A 19,799-nucleotide genomic window follows, 5' to 3' on the forward strand; every position below is an offset into this window, starting at 1 on the left:
CCATGGCTAGACCACAACATGTGGACGGATCTTCCTGCCCTGTCAGAGCTCAACAGACACAATCGCAAACTCTGCCTGAGTGTGAGAAATTCGGGCCAACCACTGCACCCTCGCATCCGATCGAGGGTGCCCTGCGCGATATTTATTGGGCCCTCAGTTGCATCAGCTTGCCCATGCTTGTCTTAACAGCAACGTTCATGGGCCTTGTGTATGTCTACAGAGTCTCGCATGGCCCGGGTGCTACCGACAGCTCATTGAGCTCCCCATTCGTCGACGATTCCAACGCCTACTATGTCAACTACAGTGCAACGAGACTGATAACCGTCTCATCATGGACAAGCACTGTAACCTCATTTGCATCGTCGTTTGTTATGGCTCTTGTCTCATACCCGATTGCCAAAAGCTACTTGAGCAGATCCCAGGCACTATCAATGGAGCAACTCCCAACGCCTTATCAGCTGCGTCTCATCATTGGTTGTGTCGGTGGCGGCTTCGGATCGCTGTGGTCTTGGTTGCAGTACTGTTTTTGGCGTCATCGGAGTAAACAGCCCACATTGCTATGGGTGAGTGCCTTGAGTCTTCTTGGGGCCGGTGCCCTCAGGTACGTCTAAGTTCTGGGGTAAAGCTATGAGACTGAACGCTGGACCAGCTTTGCTATACTTGCCGTCGATACGTGGCTGCATGTAACAACCTCTACAATAAGTTACGACGCCATCTCTCCCGTCTCCCAGCCATCATTCAATTATGGGCGGAAAATGGATCCATCCTGCCATGGCGAAACCAGGGCCAGCGGAGTATGTATAGGGAACAACTTTGCTGGTCTCCTCTATTTTGAGAGCCTCACAAACGCCACGGAGACTTTAATGAATCTCTCAAGCACCAACATTGTATTGCCGTGTCATTTGGATGGTCGGGACCTCGCCTACCTCACCGCCGCGGACCGGCATCCTGATCTTGATTTCCAGGCGAAGACCTTCGCCATAAGTACACAATGTACGCCTGTCAGCAAGCAGTGTAATCTGCAAGCGGTTTCCTGGTGTCCTTTTCCGCAAGGCTGCAACTCGCAGGTCCAGTTGGCGCGAGGCATGCCTTACGACTGCGGGCCCACCCTCTTCGGTGGTCTGGCGAATAACACCGGTACTCCTTTCAACAGTTCTCTGCTTGATGATTCCCAGGCCGGCATCTCTTCAGGGATCGCAAGCACTAACGGATTCTTCCTGCAGCTGTTCAGAAAGCCAAACTTCTCGGAACCTTTCGGCACTGCACCCGACTCTCCCAACCCGTTCTACTTTGCTACGGGTGCTCGTGTCGCCGCCTCAGCCGCGTTGGCTGCGGACTCCGAGGCGGTTCAGAATAATGCCGATGCTGACTATGGCTTTATCTTCTCTTGCAATTCAGAATTTTTCGAACTGGATTACAAGATGATCAACGGCAGCTTTGCGGGCGGAACGACAACTCCGGTGGACGGGACACTCGCTTCCAACGCTGTCTTCACATTCATCTACTATCTATCATATACCCAGAACGTCATGGAAGGGGCTTTCATCAGCGGAGGTGTGCAATCCAACAATTCCGAACAATTTGCAAACTTCCTTGCACAGCGTTTCAGTGAGACGACGCTGAGCATGGTGTCAGGGCTGACGGTTGCGAGCCCCAATATCGCCGAGCAGACCCGGGAGCGTCTACTTGTGACGCGACTTCCAAAGGCCCCATTCTTCGTTTTAATTGTTCTCAACCTCATATACGCGCTGCTGGGTATTATCCTGGCCATCACGGCGCTGGCGAGTCAGCCGAGAAGATCACGATCTATCCAAGCTCGGCTGAGTATAGGTGGAATCATCGCCGCATTCCTGGAGCCAGAAGTCCACGAGGCCGCCTCCGCGAGCAAGAAAAGCAATAGTGGAATAGAAGGGGCGTTTGCCGAGTACTACAACGACAGTGAACTCAGCGATGAGGGAAGGGTTCTCGTGAGCGACAGAGTTGGCAATGTTGGGTTTGAGAAGATCCAGCCGCAGACGAAAGTCGAGATCTCAACACGAAACAATGATGAACCTGTTGCTCATGCTTCTCCGGCGCTGCTGGATGAAGAGCCAAACACTGAAACGGAGCCAACACGATTAGAATCGTCACGCACGAGTCTCAGTCGCTAAACGCAAACCCGTCGCGTACGGGGCTGACTCAAGAGATTCAGAGACAGCATAGGATGAATGATGGGATGATATACGAGCGAATTAAATACAGAATACACCAGATTGCTCTTACCGGTCTTTCTACATAATCAACAGAGAGAGAATTTTCTCCAGACACAGTAGGGGTGAATGTTCTCTACACAGAACAGGACTGAATTTTCTCGGTACATAGTAAGTAGCAGTGAATATTGTAGGAGGCCGCGGAGGACAGGGCAAGCCCAAATGGCTGAGTGCTGTCCGCACCTGCAAAAGACACAGAAGGTCGAGTCAAGCCTGGACAGCCCACGGCGTATACAGTACACAGTAGATCCAGCAACGCCATTTCCGAATCGAATGAGAGTTCTCATGGCGAGTAGAGGGCCAAACCCGCCCAGAAGCTTCGAAATCAGGACAGCTGAACGCAACAAAAAGATACCTAGGTAATTATGCAAGATTTGGTTGGTACCTAATGCTCCCCTCCAGTTGCGCCAAGCCTCGTCCGCCCCGCGTCCCTTTGCATTTGCGAGGCTGGCTGTGCGTAGTGATTATGTACGGAGTACCAGGTACACCGTACCCAATGTACTTCAGGTAGCGGAGCACTCGTACAATACTGACCCCGAACGAATACAGACTCGGTATTGCGCACCATCGTCACCACCCCCTGCTTCAGGTACTTTGCTGCTCCCTCCTGCTGCACTCGCACATCCGTACAGCGTAGACATCACAAACTTCACAAACACAACCCGCCTCAGTGCCTCCTGGCTCGCCTGCACGTCCGTCCTCAAGCTACAGTACCTACAGTATCTACAGTACCTGAGTTAGAAGACGCACCTACGTACCTAGCTAGCTCAGCCTCCCGTGGCACGACCTTGCCGATTCCTACCCTCGCCGGGGCTCAAACTAAAAGAAGGTAGAAGACAGAAGACAGAAGACAGAAGCCAAAAAGACAAAAAGACAAAAGACAGAGAATGGCGGAAAACCACACCACCACAAGCGCGACGTCCGCGTCCGCGTCCGCAGACCCCAAGGATCCGGCTTCCTTCCTGTCATCCATCATCGGCGTGCCCGTGACGGTCAAGCTCAACTCCGGCGTCGTATACAAGGGCGAGTTGCAGAGCGTGGACGGATACATGAACATCGCGCTGGAGAAGTGTGCCGAGTACGTCGAGGGCAAGCTGCGGCGGAGGTATGGCGATGCATTCGTCAGAGGGAATAACGGTACGTTACATGCTTTGCGCGTGCGCGCGCACGCACGCGCACGCCCGCGGCGGTCTATTCAAGTGCCTGCCTGAGTGCTGACCCGACCACTGAACTGTATTTGCGCTGGTGCTGACGATTACATCTGCGGTGATAGTGCTTTATATCTCGAGCGAATGAGCGGGCGAAAGCGTCAGAGGCAAACGTCTGGATGAGTTTTTTGGATGGAGCAGGAGAGAAGGGGGAGAGACTACTAGAGAGCGAGATTCTCAACGCCTCAATGCCGAGGGCGCGGGATCGCGGAACGTCGCTGGAAACTACTCGTCTATCGACTCGATCGTGAAATGAATGGAAAGCGCAGAGAACAGCATGAAAGGCATTCCTCGAATCGACGGCGTTGTATGACGTGCTGGACAGATCACGAAACACGGCTGTATGGAAAGACTGTTCGCCGCTAATGATGCAGATGCCCACGATGCAGCTTTGTCCGGCCAGCGCTTTCGAGAAGCGAAATCAGTGCAGGAGGCCAGCTAACCACCGAATGACCGAGAGTACTTCCGCACACGCCTCGTCCGGGCCCGGCACGCATTCTAGCCACCACTTTTGAGCGGTTCAGCAGGTATCTTGCTGGTCCAGAAGAAGACTGTGCGACCATGAACAGCAATCCTCCCAGCGTCATCTACCTGCGTGCCATCCGACTCCAGTCCCTCCTCAAACCTCCTCCTTACCTTCTCCAGCTCTTCACCTTCCAGCACTGCCAGCTGACTCAATGTCCTCAATCGACCCCAGATATCCTCCTTCGGCAGCCAGGTTGTAAACTCGACTGAACCTTCGCCCAATGGCAAGCCAAATAGCGGGTCGGCGAAATGCAAACTCAGCGGATTACTTGCGTTTTGGTCGTCGAAGACTTGCCGCCACTTCTCGTGTCGGAAGCGTGGTGAGTCGTCGGCGAACGTCCAGACAATCTCCTTGACGGTCTTTTCCCAGCCGTCGTGGACGGACCATGACTTTGGTGCGTTGTCTGTTGATCACGATCATGAGCATCCTCGCTATCATCATGGACGGGACTAGGTAGTGAGCGTACAATCATCAATGTTCCAGATCAATCCCAAAACCCCTGCAGGCTTAAGCACTCGAGCGATTTCCTTCAATGCGTCCATGTTGGCAAACCTGAAGGGGTTGTCAGATTCTGGTCATCCGCGGAACATGAGACGTGACGGAGAGGCGATGTTCGGACGTACCAATGAAATGACTACGAAAGCTGATCAACAATCTGCCAGCCTGTCAATTCCTTATCCAAACTCACCTGTGCTGCGATGACGGCCGCCAGACTCTCGTCCTGCACACCCGACATGTTGTCCGCCGTTCCTTTCACGACCCGCACATGAGGTAAGCTTTTCTGCTCCAATTGACTTCGCATTCCATCGTGAGGCTCTATGGCGACAATGTCATATCCTTCCGGTCTTCTTGCTAGTATCTCGGTGAATTTTCCAGTGCCCGCGGCGAGATCGGCGACTCTTGCTCCTTTGACACCCGTCACTTCCAGTACTTGCAGGAGCTGCTCGACTGCTTCGTCTGGATATGTCGGCCGGTAAGCATCATAAGCAGCAGCTGGAGCAAAGCCGGACTGGGCTACCTCGGCGATTTCTGACTTTGCCATGAATCGGGTGTAAAAGACGTGGTGCTGGTCGTGAAGGTGAAAGTGAGGTGAAACTCAGACGCACGTGGCCAGCAGCATGAAGCCGGACACGCCAACAATACGCGGGTGAGGGGTAACAAAAATTGTCTGCACTTTACCCCGCAATGGCGTGAGAAAAAGTTCTGGGCGGCAAAACAGTATGCGAAACCCATATTGATGGCAAATATGTAGAGAGCCTTTATCTTTGTTTGTGAGAACATAAGTCTCCCGGTAACTGGAAATCATCTGCGTCCCGTCAGCCATGGTGCTGCAAGCAATTCAGTATGAGCCCGCTTCGGGCAATTCCGGGCCCGCATTGCGCATCCTTGATCAGCTCCAGTTGCCTCACCGAACGGCGTATGTAGCAGTCTCGACTTGCGAAGAAGCTCATGCCGCTATCAAGCAGATGAAGGTCCGCGGTGCACCAGCAATCGCCATCGTCGCTGCTCTGGCGCTTGCTGTTGAGATTGGAAACGAGATTGTCGCGGGGAGATTACCTGCTGTCCCAGGCGATGTGAGGGACACCATTGCTCAACGGTTAGATTATCTGAAGACAAGCAGGCCCACAGCAGTCAACTTGGGCGATGCTGTCGGAAAACTGAAAATTGTGACGAAGAAAGCCACCTTACAACCTGAAGCATCTTCGCAGTCCATCGCTGAAGCGTACATCCTGGCTGCAGAGCAAATGCTGGTTGACGATGTGTCTGACAATAAAGCCATTGGGGAACATGGAGCCCGGTGGATCGAAGCGAACACTGTGGCAGGCAAGAAGAGGAAAGCAGACACATCTCAACAGCTTCAAGTCTTGACACACTGCAATACAGGGTAAGGGAGGAACTGCCCGGCCGATCGGCATTGGCTGACCACACGCATAGTTCATTAGCCACCGCAGGTTACGGTACCGCTCTCGGGGTGATCAGGTCTCTAAGAAGCGCCGACATGCTCACCCGTGCGTATTGCTCAGAAACTCGGCCGTACAACCAAGGCTCGCGATTGACCGCATACGAGCTCGTCCATGACGAGATCCCGGCCACGTTGATCACAGATTCTATGGCTTGTGCGTTGATGGACAAGGAGGGAGACCGTCTAGCCGCGGTCGTAGTGGGAGCGGACCGCGTTGCGGCGAATGGCGACACAGCAAATAAGATTGGAACTCATTCTCTAGCTGTGCTTGCACGCCATCATGGTGTTAAATTTCTGGTTGCTGCTCCCAGAACCACCATCGACCGGGACACAGCTTCGGGTGAAGACATTGTCATCGAGGAACGGGCGCCGGAGGAAGTGACAAGGATCAAAGGACCAAAGGTCACCGTGGAGGGAAAGCTACTCCTGGACGAAGGCTCAGAGGTGGTGAGCACCGCTGCGATTGGGATTGAGGTATGGAATCCTGCGTTCGATGTCACCCCCGCCGAGCTCATTGACGGGGTGATCACCGAAGTTGGGGTCGTTGAAAAGGTCAACGGGAGGTTTAACTTTGAACCCATCTTCCAGCAGTCCTGAAGCTGCTGGACAGCATTTGTCGGAGCGTAATCTGTCCTAGAATTCCCCGTTGACACAGTCTGAGAACACAATGGCATCTCAGTCTCCGGTTTGGCGACGACGAACACGATGGAGGTAGTCCCAAGCGACAGACATAACACCGGTGGCTTGCAGGATCGGCCGGCGCCCGGGCACGTGTGAGAAGGTGGTTCCACCCATGCGTCTTGCGCCGCATAGGCGTGAAGCTAATTCGAGCTGGGAGGACCTGAAGGTTTACTCGTAGTCTTCTCTGCACCGGGTTGAGCCATCTCTTCGAAACTCGCCAAGAGACGGTCAAGGTTCCGATGTATTCCATCCAGCTTGGACTCTAGGGCAGAGGCTGTCCGTTCTCCTCTGGCAAGACGGTCAGCATGTGGACCGGGGAGGGAAAAGGACGTGAAGGTGGAGTCACAGACTGTGCAAGTTCTTGGAATGCCTTTTCCCATGAGGCATCGTGGAAGAGTCAGCGGAAAACGCGGACTAGCACTCGAGCTCCTGGTAGGATTGGCATACCTTTGCCATCTCAGAGGTTAGCATTTGTGGATTGGCGTCATCCTGGCTGCGGTCTGATTGGGACTGCTCGTCCACCCTCTGGGCGTTGGGTTTCTGTTGTGCCATTCCCGATGAGGAGGGGTTGTGGTGTGTCAGGAATCGGGGTCGGAAATGAGCTTGCCCAAGCACCCAATTCTACTGCGACAGGTGTCGGGGACAGCACCGACAATCAGGAGATTGTGGGTTTCACGCGAGGGGGGACGCAGGGTCTTTCCGAATGTCCGTGGCGTTTGAGCAGCAATGACCGAGTAAGAGTGTCGATAGTTGCCAACGGCGTTTGCGCAGGGGACACAGTAATTACTGGGTAGAATGGAGTACAAAATGAGTTCAGGAAGCGAGACAACGCGGAAGCCAAGGTCCCGGTGCCCAGCTCTCACCCCAGGCTGAGGGGCCTTTATCGATAAAAGGAATAACCCATCAGCCTATATTAGGCTTGGCCACGCCTCGGACATGATGAAATCAGCCCACGGAGCCCCACCGTTTTTCTTGTTCTGTCCCTTCGTGCGCAAGTCGGTATTTTCATCCAATGGCCGCTCTACGAACCCTGCATGCAGACGTTAGGTTAGAGCCAGTCAGGGGCCTCACTAGATTGTCCCCATATCCATGGCTTCCGGTTTCCTGAAAAGTGGAAAAGGAATTTTCGTCAAAGCCGAGAATGAGCGAGCCCTGTCCGAGGTCCCCTTCACGCTGCAAATGAAGGTTGACGCGATGATTCATGCAACTTTACGGATAATATATCTGTGCGCACATTCAACACCACGAGTGCTGACTTGTCGCATGATTTCGCACGGAACACGACTTCGGTTCAGAGAACCTGTCCTGATATTGAAATATAAGTCAGAGCACCGAATCTTTCTGCTTCACAGAACTGCCACGTTGCCTGCTACCTTTGGGAACGTGCCAAGTCGTATCCGCTTGCCAAAAAGCGCACAAGCGCATCAGCCATGGACGCATAACCCATCCTAAGTTCCTCGGATGCGTCGATCTTTGGCGAATAAAGCCAATTTGCCGATCAGGGACGCACTCCGAGTACGAAGACTGGCATACTGGGTATCTGGGACTGGGTACCCAGTTCCAACAGGAGAAAGTGAACGGTCACTGTCTCCTCGCCCCCACCTCGAAGTCAAGTAGCCTATTGTATCGCATTCCACAAAATTAATTCTATGAGTTGACGAAACGCTCACGCCTCGTCTGCTCTTCGGCGTGTCCGTCGTAGATTCTGTAGCTCGTACAGCCTTCCGAATCAAAGATCGCGTACGAGGTAGGTGCAGACGCTGCCGAATCCCGGGGTTTGACCCACGCTCCCACGTCAGCGTCGTCATTCCGCTTGTTTAATGTTCCTGTGGCCAACAGGCAGAAGGCAGGCTGCTGCAGTATCGCAACGCCAACGCCAGCAACCCTCGGCTGGAAGTGAAGTGAAGCTCAAGTGGCTAGCACGTTTTCTCAAGCTTACTCTGATCTCGTACCCAGTGCCAGGAGTACGACTTAGTGGGGTGAAGGAGCAAATGGCGTTCCGTGGGAACTACTCGGCACTGTATATCCGACAGATCATTACCACATGTCGTTACCGAGACCCGGTTAGACGCAATGCGACCCGCGCCCTGGTACCACAAGCACTGCACTGACAGAGCCGCTGCAGGGAGCGACTAGGGGTCCAGAAGAAGTGATTCCAAACAGGAATTCGATCTTATGTTCATACCTGTCTCCGCCGGGACGGATTGGCCAGAAAAGCATCAACGTGGAGCCTTGGACTGCCGAACGCCAGGCTAGAATTTTAGATGGTCCAAGGCTGTCGGTGGGATCGAGCATTTGCTGGAACATCTGACAAAAGAGCCCATTCCTCACGATCGTGGATTTGTATAGCAATCGGCCTGTCAAGACTTTTGCCGGAGGGTCGTGCGCACTCATGGTTGCACTCCTCTACCTGTGCGTGACCATCCTCGAACCCATTGACAGTGTGATAGAGATAGAATCCTCTGAGCGTTTCTGTTCGTCCGCCAGATCGACCGTCTAGATTGCCCGTTACGTCGACCATCTCCCGACTTTGTGCTGGGGGCCGATCCTCGATTTACCTTATCGGGGCCATTGCATGCTTGTATCAGCCGCTCAGTGTACTCGGAGAGCCTTGTTCCGATGAGTTGTCAACCCTCGAAGCAATTGCCCCAGTACCAGCACTTTCAAAACCCAAAATATCGGAGCCCATATGGATGACAAGCCAGGAGCGAAAAAGCGCTCGTCACCAACGCTTACTGTCGAGGATCGACCATAGGAAGCGCGTCGAGACATACTCCTCGCGTCGTCAGTCGTCTTCTTGTGGAAGAGAACTCACGAATTCCTGAGCGCCAGTGACATGTTGCCGCACACCCTTTATATGTAGACGCGGCGATTGAGCGTTGGGGCTTCCGTAATCCGGCCTGGGGCGAAACCAGGTGTACACAGGAGTCCGTGATCCCGAAGCTGCTCGTCCCCTCCACGGCGCATCACCGAGTCTCCACAGATGGCTTAATCAAGTTGTTCTTAGTTGGCGGGTAGTCAGCGGCGAAAAGGCTGCCAATGCGCGGGAAGTACCAGCCTGTGAGAGAGCTCTGACAGCTCGGTTACGGGTTCAGAGTCTAACAGGCGACGCTGAGAAGCTGCACGACTTCACTGCTCCCGAAATCCATTCTTCCCACCGTCTCCCACCATGATCCAGGACCCTTTCTTCGATAATAACCCTCGTCGCTAGTCGGTGAATGGAGACACACCGGGCGGAGGCGGCGGTCCTTGCATCATCTTGACTGTCGGTATCCACGGCTTCGCACATAGTAACTCTGTGACCTTGGCCTCTTTTTCCCTTCGCATCACCACCTCCCCAAACCATGGCCAGCCTATAGACTATTTTGCCGGGGCGTTTTCCCGCCGTTTATCCAAGCTCTCCGTACACTGGCGCTTGTCGCCTCTTTTCTCCATCAGATCATTTTCACAGGTGTTAGGCGGGGTTCCTGTCTCTCGTGAGTCCTTTTGCGTTGCTCGGGTCATCGACTTTCACCACACACTCCCGTCTGGGGGACTACCGGCTGGTCTGGGCTGCCACTCTTTCGACACCGGAACCACAATTTTCCCGGTCTGAGATCGGGGAACGCGATCCCAATCTTCTCATTCCGAGCTCGATCCGAATTGGAGCCTCACCGTTCTGTTGCCGTCACCAGGGTCTTGCAGCTCGCTATCCCTCTCGCCTGTCCTGACCCCACTACATGCCACTGGAGAGTTGTGTGGTATCGAGGCAGATCACCCAAGACCCTGAAGAATCACACCCTGATCGTTGTCATCACATCCTCGGTCATCGAATTTAGTCAACAAGCCTCGAAGGGGGGTATCCTTTTTTCTGGACAACCCGAATCCGACTCAGGCCAGAGCTACGCAGACATTATCGCCGGCGCGCAATAACGACGTCTGTCGACGGGCGACCAAGCGACGCGGGGCCATCCTTTCATAGCTCTATGACCATCAAGGACGCACAACTACTATTTTTGTCGAGCGACGAGTTATCAGTCCACGACCGGTTGAGATCTGCGTGGCTACTACGGAGTTTACACATGCCAAAGAGGTCGGCGTATTCCGCGGTTCATCGTACAGTTTGGGAAGCCTATCGGCCGGGGTGAGTGGCTCATCCGTCGAGCATTGCTCCGTTGGGGGTTGCAACAGTCCTGGTTCGATGACATACTGCGTCCGCGTGAATGAGCGATCTCGCACCCCATCTCGAGCGCCTTGGCCTTGAGCAGTATCTCGACCTTTTCATCAGTGAGGGGTTCGACACTTGGGAAACGCTGACCGATATTCAAGAGAGTGACTTGTAAGCATTCTTCCCCCCTGGGCCCGCCGATAACACACTGACCTTGTGCTAGCGATGCCCTCAATGTCAAACTTGGCCATCGCAGGGTGAGTCGCCCTGGCTTCAATTGATAGAGATCGCACAGACTGACATTTTCTTCCAGAAAATACAGCGGGCAATCGCTGAATACCGGGGAATCTCTTTCGAGCGTCTCCTCGGCTCTGCTGCCCAGGAGGGACAGCCAGAGAGCGGCAGAGCCTCCGAAGCTGTCATCGCCGGCTCGTCAGAGGCTGAGCGGCAATCTGGCCCTCCCCCCGAGGCCAAGAGAAAGTACAGGCGTCATCCCAAGCCCGATGAGAATGCCCCCGAGCGCCCTCCTTCTGCCTACGTGATATTTTCCAATAGAATACGGGAAGAAGTGAAAGACCAGAACCTGTCATTTACACAAATAGCCAAACTTGTGGGAGACCGATGGCAAAAGTTGGATCCAGCTGGCAAAGAGCCATTTGAGGCTCAAGCAAGCGCCGCCAAGGAGAGGTACAACATTCAGCTGTCGGTGTACCGCAAAACGGACGAATACAAGGAGTATATGGCGTACCTCGCCGATTTCAAGGCCAAACACGGGCAGACGGCAGAGGCAAAGCGGCCTAAGCTTGAGCCTGAGTCTAGTGGCAGCATAATTTCCACGAAGTCCTTTGAAGCAGGCCACGAGGGAACGGCGCCGCCATCTGGTCATTTCAGAGGCAGCTCGATGGGCTCTTCCGCATCCTCTCCATTCATCGGCGGCGCGACGCAGCTGACGGGCTCAGGGGGGCCTGCACCACCGCGACCTCGCTTGCCCTCTTCTCGCAGCGGAAGTCCCCCACCGTCGTTGCAGAGTCGAGAGTACTTCCGTCCAGGGCTCATCTCCGGCCACAGTTCCGTCTCTGACGAGTCGGCCACGGTCAAGAGTGAGGTGCCTGATACAGTCAGCCGCACTGCAGGTCTGTCACTGGGTGCGCCTTCAGCAACGCCTCCTCTGCCGACTTTCCCTCCAAGCACCTCCGCTGGGGAGTCTGCACCGGGCCACGATCCACTCGCAAGGTCGAGGTTATCTTATTTCGTCCAACAGCAACAACCTGTGTCTTCCCCCGTGTCGAACGTCGGCATCAGCCCGCCCGGGCACGGCGCGCTCTCGTACCAGCAGAACTTTCCCTCTCCCACCACGCAAGAATCGCCATGGAGAAATCGTCCGCCCGAATTACGGGGTTACCAAGACACGCCAAGAGCCCTACCCATGTCCTACCCTCATTCGACCCCAGGCAGGGAGCAGTTGGGTCCAACCCAGCTGCCCCCACTGGTGCCACAAGATCGAATGTCGGATTATTACCCAGCAGCAAGTCCGCGGCTTCTCCCACCTCCTCGAGCACCATCTTCCGGCACCTCCAGCCTCCCCCATCTTGCCCGTGCCATGGAACCACCTCGGCCTATGACCGAGCCACTACAGATACGGCAACAAGCTCGCGATGACGGCAGGCCCGGTCTCAACCGGTCAGAGAGCGACGCGGCTACTACACTCGCCGGCCTTGCGTCAGGAGTGACTCGGCCTGACCCTACGAAGCCTCATAGTCCAACACCCCCACGGCATCCCCGACCCTCGCCCTGAACGGAACAGCTCCCGTTGTGATGGGTTTTGAGAGTACAAATCGTACCAGCTTGCATAGGTTGTTGCATAGTCTCGTGGCAGGCATCCCCCGAGAAGCATGTTGAAGCGTTTCAATCGTTTATGAGTAATCTCAATTTACATTTTCGAAGCCTAACCCATGCGTGGTGCAGCGACTGCATAGTCGTCCGAGTAACCATAAGGTTCCCGTCTTGCCAGATGAGGCTCGTAGCCGTCACGAAATGTCGCGACCGGGTTCGTCGTGTGGATCTGACGTGTTCGGCCGTCGCCGACGCCTCCCGCAGACATGCCAGCCTCCTCATAGGTGGCTTGAATGTACGCAATTTCAATCAGCATGCGCGCCGCCGTCGTAAGAGCCTGAACAAGAGCCTCGCCACGCCCAGAAGTACCATGCACAGAAGCTGAGAGGAGAGCATCTGAAACCCATGATCTGCAAGCCCTGGCTCGAAAGTTTGATCTGACGGAGGAGGGATACTTAGCGACCGAGCTTAATCTGTCGGATCTGCACTAAAATCACCAAATGGTTGCATGAACAGGAGGCAGGGCTGTCATGATTGGGGAATGACAGGTTGCGCGATTGAGCCTCATCTGCATGCAGCTACTGCTGCTTCATCTCGAGATCAGCCAATCGAGGACCGATGCGGACGATGGAGTCTAGCCAGGCACGGCCAGGACTCCTGTGTGATGCTGAGCTTCCATGAGTGCGAAACACCTGGAACGGCGAGCATGATGGCCATTTGTTGGAGTGAGATTCCGTTCACGAGAGGCCGTCGATCGTGCGTTGCTAGCGTGGCCGCGCCTCTCACCAATCACTGACTTTCCGCTCACTTTCGTCTCCCAACCTCATCTTAACCTGCCAGCAACCAACTTGCTTCACCACCGTCGTCACTTCACCAGCAACAGGTTTAGGCTTCTTCTCAAACAGCCGTTCCACGTCGCCTCCACCTCCACATCTCATGTCATGGATCAACCCAATTTCTCGGGAGGCGCCAAGCTAAGACAGCGTCGACTCCTTGATGAGCTTGCCGTGATGACTTGCAGCCCAATCGAGGGGCGTCCCAACCCTCCCGTGGCAGATTGAAGCCTTGAAAGCGTCGCCCGAATGCTTGATGTGCTCTCCAGCCTTCTCGAATCACGACGACGTTCACCATGTACCGAAGAGGGCCGTCTCCAGGTGTCGTTGCGACCTTCTCGAATTGTCGTCTTCTCCGTGGCGCACGTCCGTTTCTGGATTCCTTGCAATGTCCATATTCCTCGCCGACTGGATCGAGAGTGTCATTGTTATGTCCCATCGCAGTTTCGGGAGAGTCTACCAGCAAGGTTTCGGCCTGCACACATTGAGATGGAGACTTGACCACTCCACCACGTTTTTGATATATAAGAATCGATGGCAGGACTGTCGATGGAAGTATCTTTCTTGCCAGCCATTCTCTCGTTCTCAACAGCAAGCTATACATTCGTTGACCATTTCTCTTCGACGCCGTTCGTTCATTCCTTCCAGCTCATTCACTCATTGATCCTTCAAGATGCATTCTTTCACGATCTTGCTGGCAGCTTCCGCTTTGACGGGCACCGCTATCGCCAAGCCCATTCCCGTTCCTCAACAAGTTGCGCCAAGGAGGGGCTTCACTCTCCCCCAAAGTGTCCCAAAGCCGTACCAGGCTGGTCCTGTGGCTTTGGAAAAGACCTATCTGAAGTACAATACAGCTGTTCCCGACGTGATCAAGGCCGCCGCGGCCAACGGCTCCGTCACCGCCACACCGGAACAGTTTGATGCCTTTTACCTCTGCCCAGTCACCATCGGAGGTCAGACTCTGAACCTCGATTTCGACACCGGTTCTTCTGACCTGTACGTCCAAGTATCTTGCAAATTTCAGGCACGGATGAACTGACTGAAATAGGTGGGTGTTCTCGTCTGAGCTCCCTAGCACGTCGCAAGCGGGCCATAGTATCTACGACCCCTCCAAATCGAGTACCTCGAAAAAATTGAACGGGGCCACCTGGAGCATCTCATACGGGGACGGGTCCAGTGCCAGCGGCGACGTCTACACCGACACCGTCGACATCGGTGGCACTGTTGTGACTGGACAAGCTATCGAGCTTGCAAAGACAATCAGTGCGCAGTTCCAGCAGGATGAGAACAACGACGGCCTGCTTGGGCTCGGGTTCAGCTCCATCAATACCGGTAAGTACTGTGGGCAAGACAGGGGACGGTCGATGCTGACAGGTATTCCAGTCAAACCGCAGCAACAGACCACGTTCTTCGACACTGCTATCAAACAAGGAGCTCTCGACCAGAGTGTTTTCACCGTGGACTTGAAGAAGGGCGCTCCTGGTAGCTACGATTTCGGCTTCATCGACGACTCCAAGCACACTGGCGAGATCGCCTACACTCCGATCGACAACTCCCGAGGGTTTTGGGAGTTTACCGGTACCGGTTACCAGGTTGGCGATGGACAGTTCCAGTCGGCCAGCATTGATGCCATCGCCGACACTGGTACCACCCTTCTCCTTATGGATGATGAGATTGTGTCTGCCTATTACGACGCTGTGGATGGTGCTCAGTATGACAGCTTCCAAGGTGGCTATACTTTCCCATGTTCGACGGATCTCCCAGATTTCGCTGTTGGCATCGGTGATTACAACGCCGTGATTCCTGGGTCCTTCATGAGCTTCGCTCCCCTCTCTTCAGGCTCCTCAAGTAAGTCCACCCACTCACCACTTTCCGGCATGTCATGACTGATAAATTCTTGTATAGGCTGTTATGGTGGTCTTCAAAGCAACCAGGGTATTGGACTGTCGATCTACGGCGACATCTTCCTCAAAGCCGTCTTCGCTGTCTTCGACAGCGAGAATCTGCAGTTTGGTGTCGCACCTAAGGAACTCTAGGAAAGCCTGGTGCGGATGATTTTGAGAAGGGTTTCCTTGACGACTGCTTGGATAGCAGTCACATTCTTCTAGATTGCAGCCTTGACCCGGTTGTGATATGTTGCATATACGAAGGCATTTTTTATGTGGACGGAGTTGGATTCATGAATCTTGTACACGCCAAAGGGCATCTGGGCATGCAATGCGGAGTACTATGTATTATCTACGTACAAATGAGGCGCCAATGGGTGCCAACAGGTCACCGAGGTGGTGAATGTGATTGACGTCACTTGCCGGATATTTCATTCATGTACTCCGTATTATTCCAGCTTCTGCACACGCCAATCATGTCATGGCCGCGCAGCACTCGCTCGTACTCGACCGTTTCCTGGCCCGTCCCAGCTTCTCTTTTGATTCTCCAGCTTACATGTGAGCTGCCGGCAGTGCACATGCTTTTGATTGATGCTCCAACGAGGCGACTCTGACTTTGCCTGGTTCCGTGAACGCGCCGAGTCACTTCACAGCGACTCGCTCTCCCACTACACTGAGATGGCGGCGACCGCGATCGAGGGCCAGGGACAACTGAATTCGGAGCCTTCTCAGCCAGAGGAGCGTGCTGAGCATGACCTACCGCCGAAGTCCTACGCCGAAGCAGCACAACCGCAGGAGGATGCCCAGAATGGAGACGCTGTCGGACTAGGGTCTGGTCCCAAGCAGAAGAGCGCAGTCAACGGTTTTGCCTCTCGGCCACTGCTTAATGGTCAGAAGGACAGACAACCACTGGACGAGGATAGAACGATCTACGAGAAGCACGTCAACCATAACGGAGAGATTTTGACGAGTATCAAGCCGAGCGACAATTATGAGGAGAGCTTGAAACACAATGGGCAGACTGCGCCTCGAGAGAAGAAGGCCACCAGGCCAGCCAAACGGCAGGACCGGACGCGGGATGAGCTCGCGAGCGGCAGACAAGCTGGTGCCGGCTGGGAAAAATCAGCGTACGCACATCCTCCTCCCACCCACTCGATGCGGCGACCGGTGACTAACATTCTCGTAGAATCCGATGGGCACCCCTCAATGTGCCCCTGCAACGCAGAATCCAGACTCTGGCTGTCTTGTGGCATACCACGACCATCCCGCTCCTGCTGTCCTTCTTCTTCCTCCTATGCAGCATCCCTCTCACTTGGCCTCTCCTCATCCCATACCTCATCTACATCCTCCTCATCAGCGAGGCAGCCACTGATGGCACGCTCAAACGAAGATCAAAATGGCTGCGTAGTTCGAAATTTTGGTCTGCCTTCGCTTCCTATTTCCCTGCTCGGCTCCACCGCACTGTCGAACTCGAACCGACCAGGAAATACATCTTCGGATATCATCCCCACGGGATCATTTCACACGGGGCATTCGCCGCGTTCGCGACCGAGGCGCTGGGCTTCTCTGAGCTGTATCCGGGAATCACAAACACTCTGTTGACGCTGGACGCAAACTTTCGAGTGCCTCTGTACCGGGATTACGCGTTGGCTTTGGGTCTGGCATCTGTATCGCGTGAGTCAATTGAAAATATCCTGTCCAAAGGCGGCCGCAACGGCGAAGGGATGGGCCGGGCAGTGACGATTGTCATCGGAGGGGCACGAGAATCCCTGGACGCACAGCCGCACTCTCTCCGGCTCGTGCTCAAGAGCAGGAAAGGATTTGTCAAGCTAGCCATCCGCACAGGCGCCGATTTAGTCCCCGTCCTCGCGTTCGGTGAGAACGAACTGTACGACCAAGTGGACAGTGTCGAACATCCGTGGATCCACAAGTTCCAGATGCTCGTAAAAAAGGCCATGGGTTTCACAATCCCACTCTTCCATGCCAGAGGCATATTCAACTATGACGTCGGCCTATTGCCATACCGACGAGCGATCAACATTGTGGTCGGCCGGCCGATCAAGGTCGTGCAGCAGGGTGGGAAGGATAACAAGGTTGATGAGAAGTACTTGGATCAAGTACATCAGGAGTATGTCGACGAACTGGTTAGGTTGTGGGACGGCTACAAGGACACTTTTGCGAAGGACCGGGAAGGCGAGTTGGAGATTGTAGAGTAGCGGCCATACGGAAGATCAACGGTGTGGATTGGGGCCCAGTCCTTGACGAAGGGAACGATTTTGGACAGGGCATGCCAGTGTTGTCGATGCACTAGAAAGTCGGTGTAGGCCACGATTATGCACTGTAGATTGTATAACATGTAACAGGAAGACCTTCTGGGAGGAAAGGAGTGAAAATCGGATGAGCCATGATCGGGATCAAGACCTGAAGAACACCAACGAGGCCACTACTTTTGTTGCAGTAGATAGCTGCGACACGCGCTCATCGTGCCTACCCTGCCCTACAGAGCCGGACACATCACTGTATTCCGAAGTACCCCGTATTGATAATACTCAAACAGCGTTGGCCAAATCAGCAAGGTCGCGAGCAGAAACTTGTACAATTTTCACTCTCCCCTGATCTGTTAATCATCTCCTCTCACGGCCACCAAACCTATCCAATTGCCATCAACTTGTACTTTGTTGAATACAACTCATCTCCTCTCATCTCACCTCTACCTCATTTCATCCACCTCCCCCACTTACTCGCCTCATAATGCCGCCCAACCGTGGACAGGGGTCTCGTAGATCAGCACCCGTGGCCGTATCCGCACGGATGAAGTCACTGGATAATGGCTTCGCTATCGAAAATGACCAGTACGGTGGTGATTTCGGGGGAGAAGAGAGGGAGGGAGGGCAGAGAACGAAGATAGTTATGGCTGTTGACGTAAGTTGGGAGACCTGAGATGGTGGTTGCTCCTCATTCCGACGGATGCCATTCCTGAAGATGTCATCGCTAACTCCTCGCTCAAAGACTAGACTTCGCACAGGTGAAAACCAGCGACGGCTCGAGCATGCTTTTGACAACCAAGTACGGGAGCTCGAGGATCAGATTGATGAGAGAGCTGAAGAGCATCAGCAGGATATGTGTGTTGAACCAGGATTCCAACTTCTCGTCTGCATCCGTATCCAGGCATAGCTGACGACTTTTCACATCCACAGAAAGCGCGTTCAGGATGCCTTCCTGACCAGGCTGCTCGCGCTTATCCGGAAGAAGGCAGATCTTGAACAGCAAATCGTCCAGCATGTCCAGGGGCTTGCCGAAGCGTACGAAGTGGTCAAGGAAGAGTTTCAAGCCGTTCTGCAGGGCCGGTTGAAGGATGTGCGGGAAGCAATCGACGCTTTAAGTGGACTGGAAAGGACCGGCAATGTGGGTTCTGAAGACCGGTACTGAAGTTTCACGTCTCGTCGACTGCGAACTGGACCTTGATGAACAAACTGCATCCTCGACAACCGACGTAAAGCTCTCCATGCTGCTTCTCTCTCTCCAGGTCGGGCTCCGTCAAGATGTATCCTTGTTCGTCGCCGCAGCGACAACCCTTGAACCAGGTGTTCGAAACTTCGGCGTACACTAGATCTTCGAGATCGTAGACTTCTACGCCGGTATGCGTTCCTTTCTGGCCGTTCACCTGTTTCCAGCCGAGTTCACCAACATCCTGGAGCGACCGATCATATTCAACACGTTTGATTGGATCGGAAAGAGTCTCGAATGCGAGCACAATCTCATCAATAGTATACCGAGTATTCGGCGCTTCATCTGGGTGGGCTTTCAAGACGCCTTTTCTGTTGGCGCCAGGAACTTTGTCTGGGTGGTGAGTGAGGAGAGCCTGCCGATATGCGGCTCTAATGTCGTCTTTCGACAGGCCTCCGAGGTCATGGCGGGACAGTCGAAGGACATCGTAATAGGAATGTGGTTGTATCTCGCTGGACATCAATGATTGCCCAGAGCTGAGAGGACTGGCACAAGGTCGCGATGGAGGTACGAGTTACTATGCAAAATTCAGAATCCGGTACGAGTGTGAGGCAGGCAATCCCCGCAAAACGCCACCAGAATCTTCGGCGCATTCAAGTTTCTGCATCTTCACGCCTTGCGCTTTTCCTACTTGTTTCTCGGATCTGCCTCACGTTCTGCTGACATGCAGCGAGCCAGGATTTGCAGCATGCATCGGGCCCAGGTCTGTCTGTAGATCATCCGGACTCTTAACTCTTCTCGGTCTGTGGAGTGTGCTCGTGTGCTGTGTTTGGAATCGCTTGCCCAAGTCGGTGTCGCTGCTGTTGTGCCGCGTCAACTTTCGACGTCATCGTTGATGTTCCTCTGCGCTCCACGCCCAGTGCCTTGTTTCAAGGTTCGTCGTCCATGTGCGGAGATGGGGTGATGCGAAAGTATTACAGGCTTCATGCTTCGTTCGTTCTGTGCCTCCTACGCATTTGCTTTCCA

At 54.2% G+C, this 19,799-nt stretch overlaps 9 protein-coding genes across 9 annotated transcripts; 7 read left to right on the top strand and 2 right to left on the bottom strand.

The window, feature by feature from the left end:
• Positions 1 to 2: 2 nt before the first annotated feature.
• Positions 3 to 2,150, top strand: G647_10089 (uncharacterized protein; the record flags this gene model as incomplete). Its single annotated transcript, XM_008726081.1, has 2 exons — positions 3 to 601; positions 650 to 2,150. 2 exons carry the CDS (start codon positions 3 to 5, stop codon positions 2,148 to 2,150), a joined length of 2,100 nt encoding a protein of 699 aa, XP_008724303.1.
• Positions 2,151 to 3,136: 986 nt separating this feature from the next.
• Positions 3,137 to 3,545, top strand: G647_10090 (U6 snRNA-associated Sm-like protein LSm6; the record flags this gene model as incomplete). The annotated part of the gene is made up of 2 exons (XM_008726082.1): positions 3,137 to 3,386; positions 3,523 to 3,545. The coding sequence occupies 2 exons, from the start codon at positions 3,137 to 3,139 to the stop codon at positions 3,543 to 3,545; spliced, it is 273 nt and encodes a 90-aa protein (XP_008724304.1).
• A 410-nt stretch (positions 3,546 to 3,955) lies between these two features.
• G647_10091 (uncharacterized protein) lies at positions 3,956 to 5,025 on the bottom strand (the record flags this gene model as incomplete). The annotated part of the gene is made up of 4 exons (XM_008726083.1): positions 3,956 to 4,386; positions 4,450 to 4,535; positions 4,607 to 4,617; positions 4,672 to 5,025. The coding sequence occupies 4 exons, from the start codon at positions 5,023 to 5,025 to the stop codon at positions 3,956 to 3,958; spliced, it is 882 nt and encodes a 293-aa protein (XP_008724305.1).
• A 280-nt stretch (positions 5,026 to 5,305) lies between these two features.
• Positions 5,306 to 6,543, top strand: G647_10092 (S-methyl-5-thioribose-1-phosphate isomerase; the record flags this gene model as incomplete). Its single annotated transcript, XM_008726084.1, has 2 exons — positions 5,306 to 5,868; positions 5,919 to 6,543. The coding sequence occupies 2 exons, from the start codon at positions 5,306 to 5,308 to the stop codon at positions 6,541 to 6,543; spliced, it is 1,188 nt and encodes a 395-aa protein (XP_008724306.1).
• A 4,286-nt stretch (positions 6,544 to 10,829) lies between these two features.
• On the top strand, positions 10,830 to 12,569 carry G647_10093 (uncharacterized protein; the record flags this gene model as incomplete). The annotated part of the gene is made up of 3 exons (XM_008726085.1): positions 10,830 to 10,945; positions 10,998 to 11,031; positions 11,088 to 12,569. 3 exons carry the CDS (start codon positions 10,830 to 10,832, stop codon positions 12,567 to 12,569), a joined length of 1,632 nt encoding a protein of 543 aa, XP_008724307.1.
• Positions 12,570 to 14,113: 1,544 nt separating this feature from the next.
• Positions 14,114 to 15,476, top strand: G647_10094 (uncharacterized protein; the record flags this gene model as incomplete). The annotated part of the gene is made up of 4 exons (XM_008726086.1): positions 14,114 to 14,436; positions 14,489 to 14,772; positions 14,824 to 15,288; positions 15,346 to 15,476. The coding sequence occupies 4 exons, from the start codon at positions 14,114 to 14,116 to the stop codon at positions 15,474 to 15,476; spliced, it is 1,203 nt and encodes a 400-aa protein (XP_008724308.1).
• Positions 15,477 to 16,004: 528 nt separating this feature from the next.
• G647_10095 (uncharacterized protein) lies at positions 16,005 to 17,542 on the top strand (the record flags this gene model as incomplete). Its single annotated transcript, XM_008726087.1, has 2 exons — positions 16,005 to 16,453; positions 16,513 to 17,542. 2 exons carry the CDS (start codon positions 16,005 to 16,007, stop codon positions 17,540 to 17,542), a joined length of 1,479 nt encoding a protein of 492 aa, XP_008724309.1.
• Positions 17,543 to 18,308: 766 nt separating this feature from the next.
• Positions 18,309 to 18,755, top strand: G647_10096 (uncharacterized protein; the record flags this gene model as incomplete). Its single annotated transcript, XM_008726088.1, has 2 exons — positions 18,309 to 18,448; positions 18,524 to 18,755. The coding sequence occupies 2 exons, from the start codon at positions 18,309 to 18,311 to the stop codon at positions 18,753 to 18,755; spliced, it is 372 nt and encodes a 123-aa protein (XP_008724310.1).
• Positions 18,756 to 18,759: 4 nt separating this feature from the next.
• On the bottom strand, positions 18,760 to 19,293 carry G647_10097 (uncharacterized protein; the record flags this gene model as incomplete). The annotated part of the gene is made up of 1 exon (XM_008726089.1): positions 18,760 to 19,293. The coding sequence occupies one exon, from the start codon at positions 19,291 to 19,293 to the stop codon at positions 18,760 to 18,762; it is 534 nt and encodes a 177-aa protein (XP_008724311.1).
• Positions 19,294 to 19,799: the final 506 nt, after the last annotated feature.

This window comes from Cladophialophora carrionii, assembly GCF_000365165.1.
Source record: "Cladophialophora carrionii CBS 160.54 unplaced genomic scaffold supercont1.12, whole genome shotgun sequence".
Taxonomy (NCBI): Eukaryota; Fungi; Ascomycota; class Eurotiomycetes; order Chaetothyriales; family Herpotrichiellaceae; genus Cladophialophora; species Cladophialophora carrionii.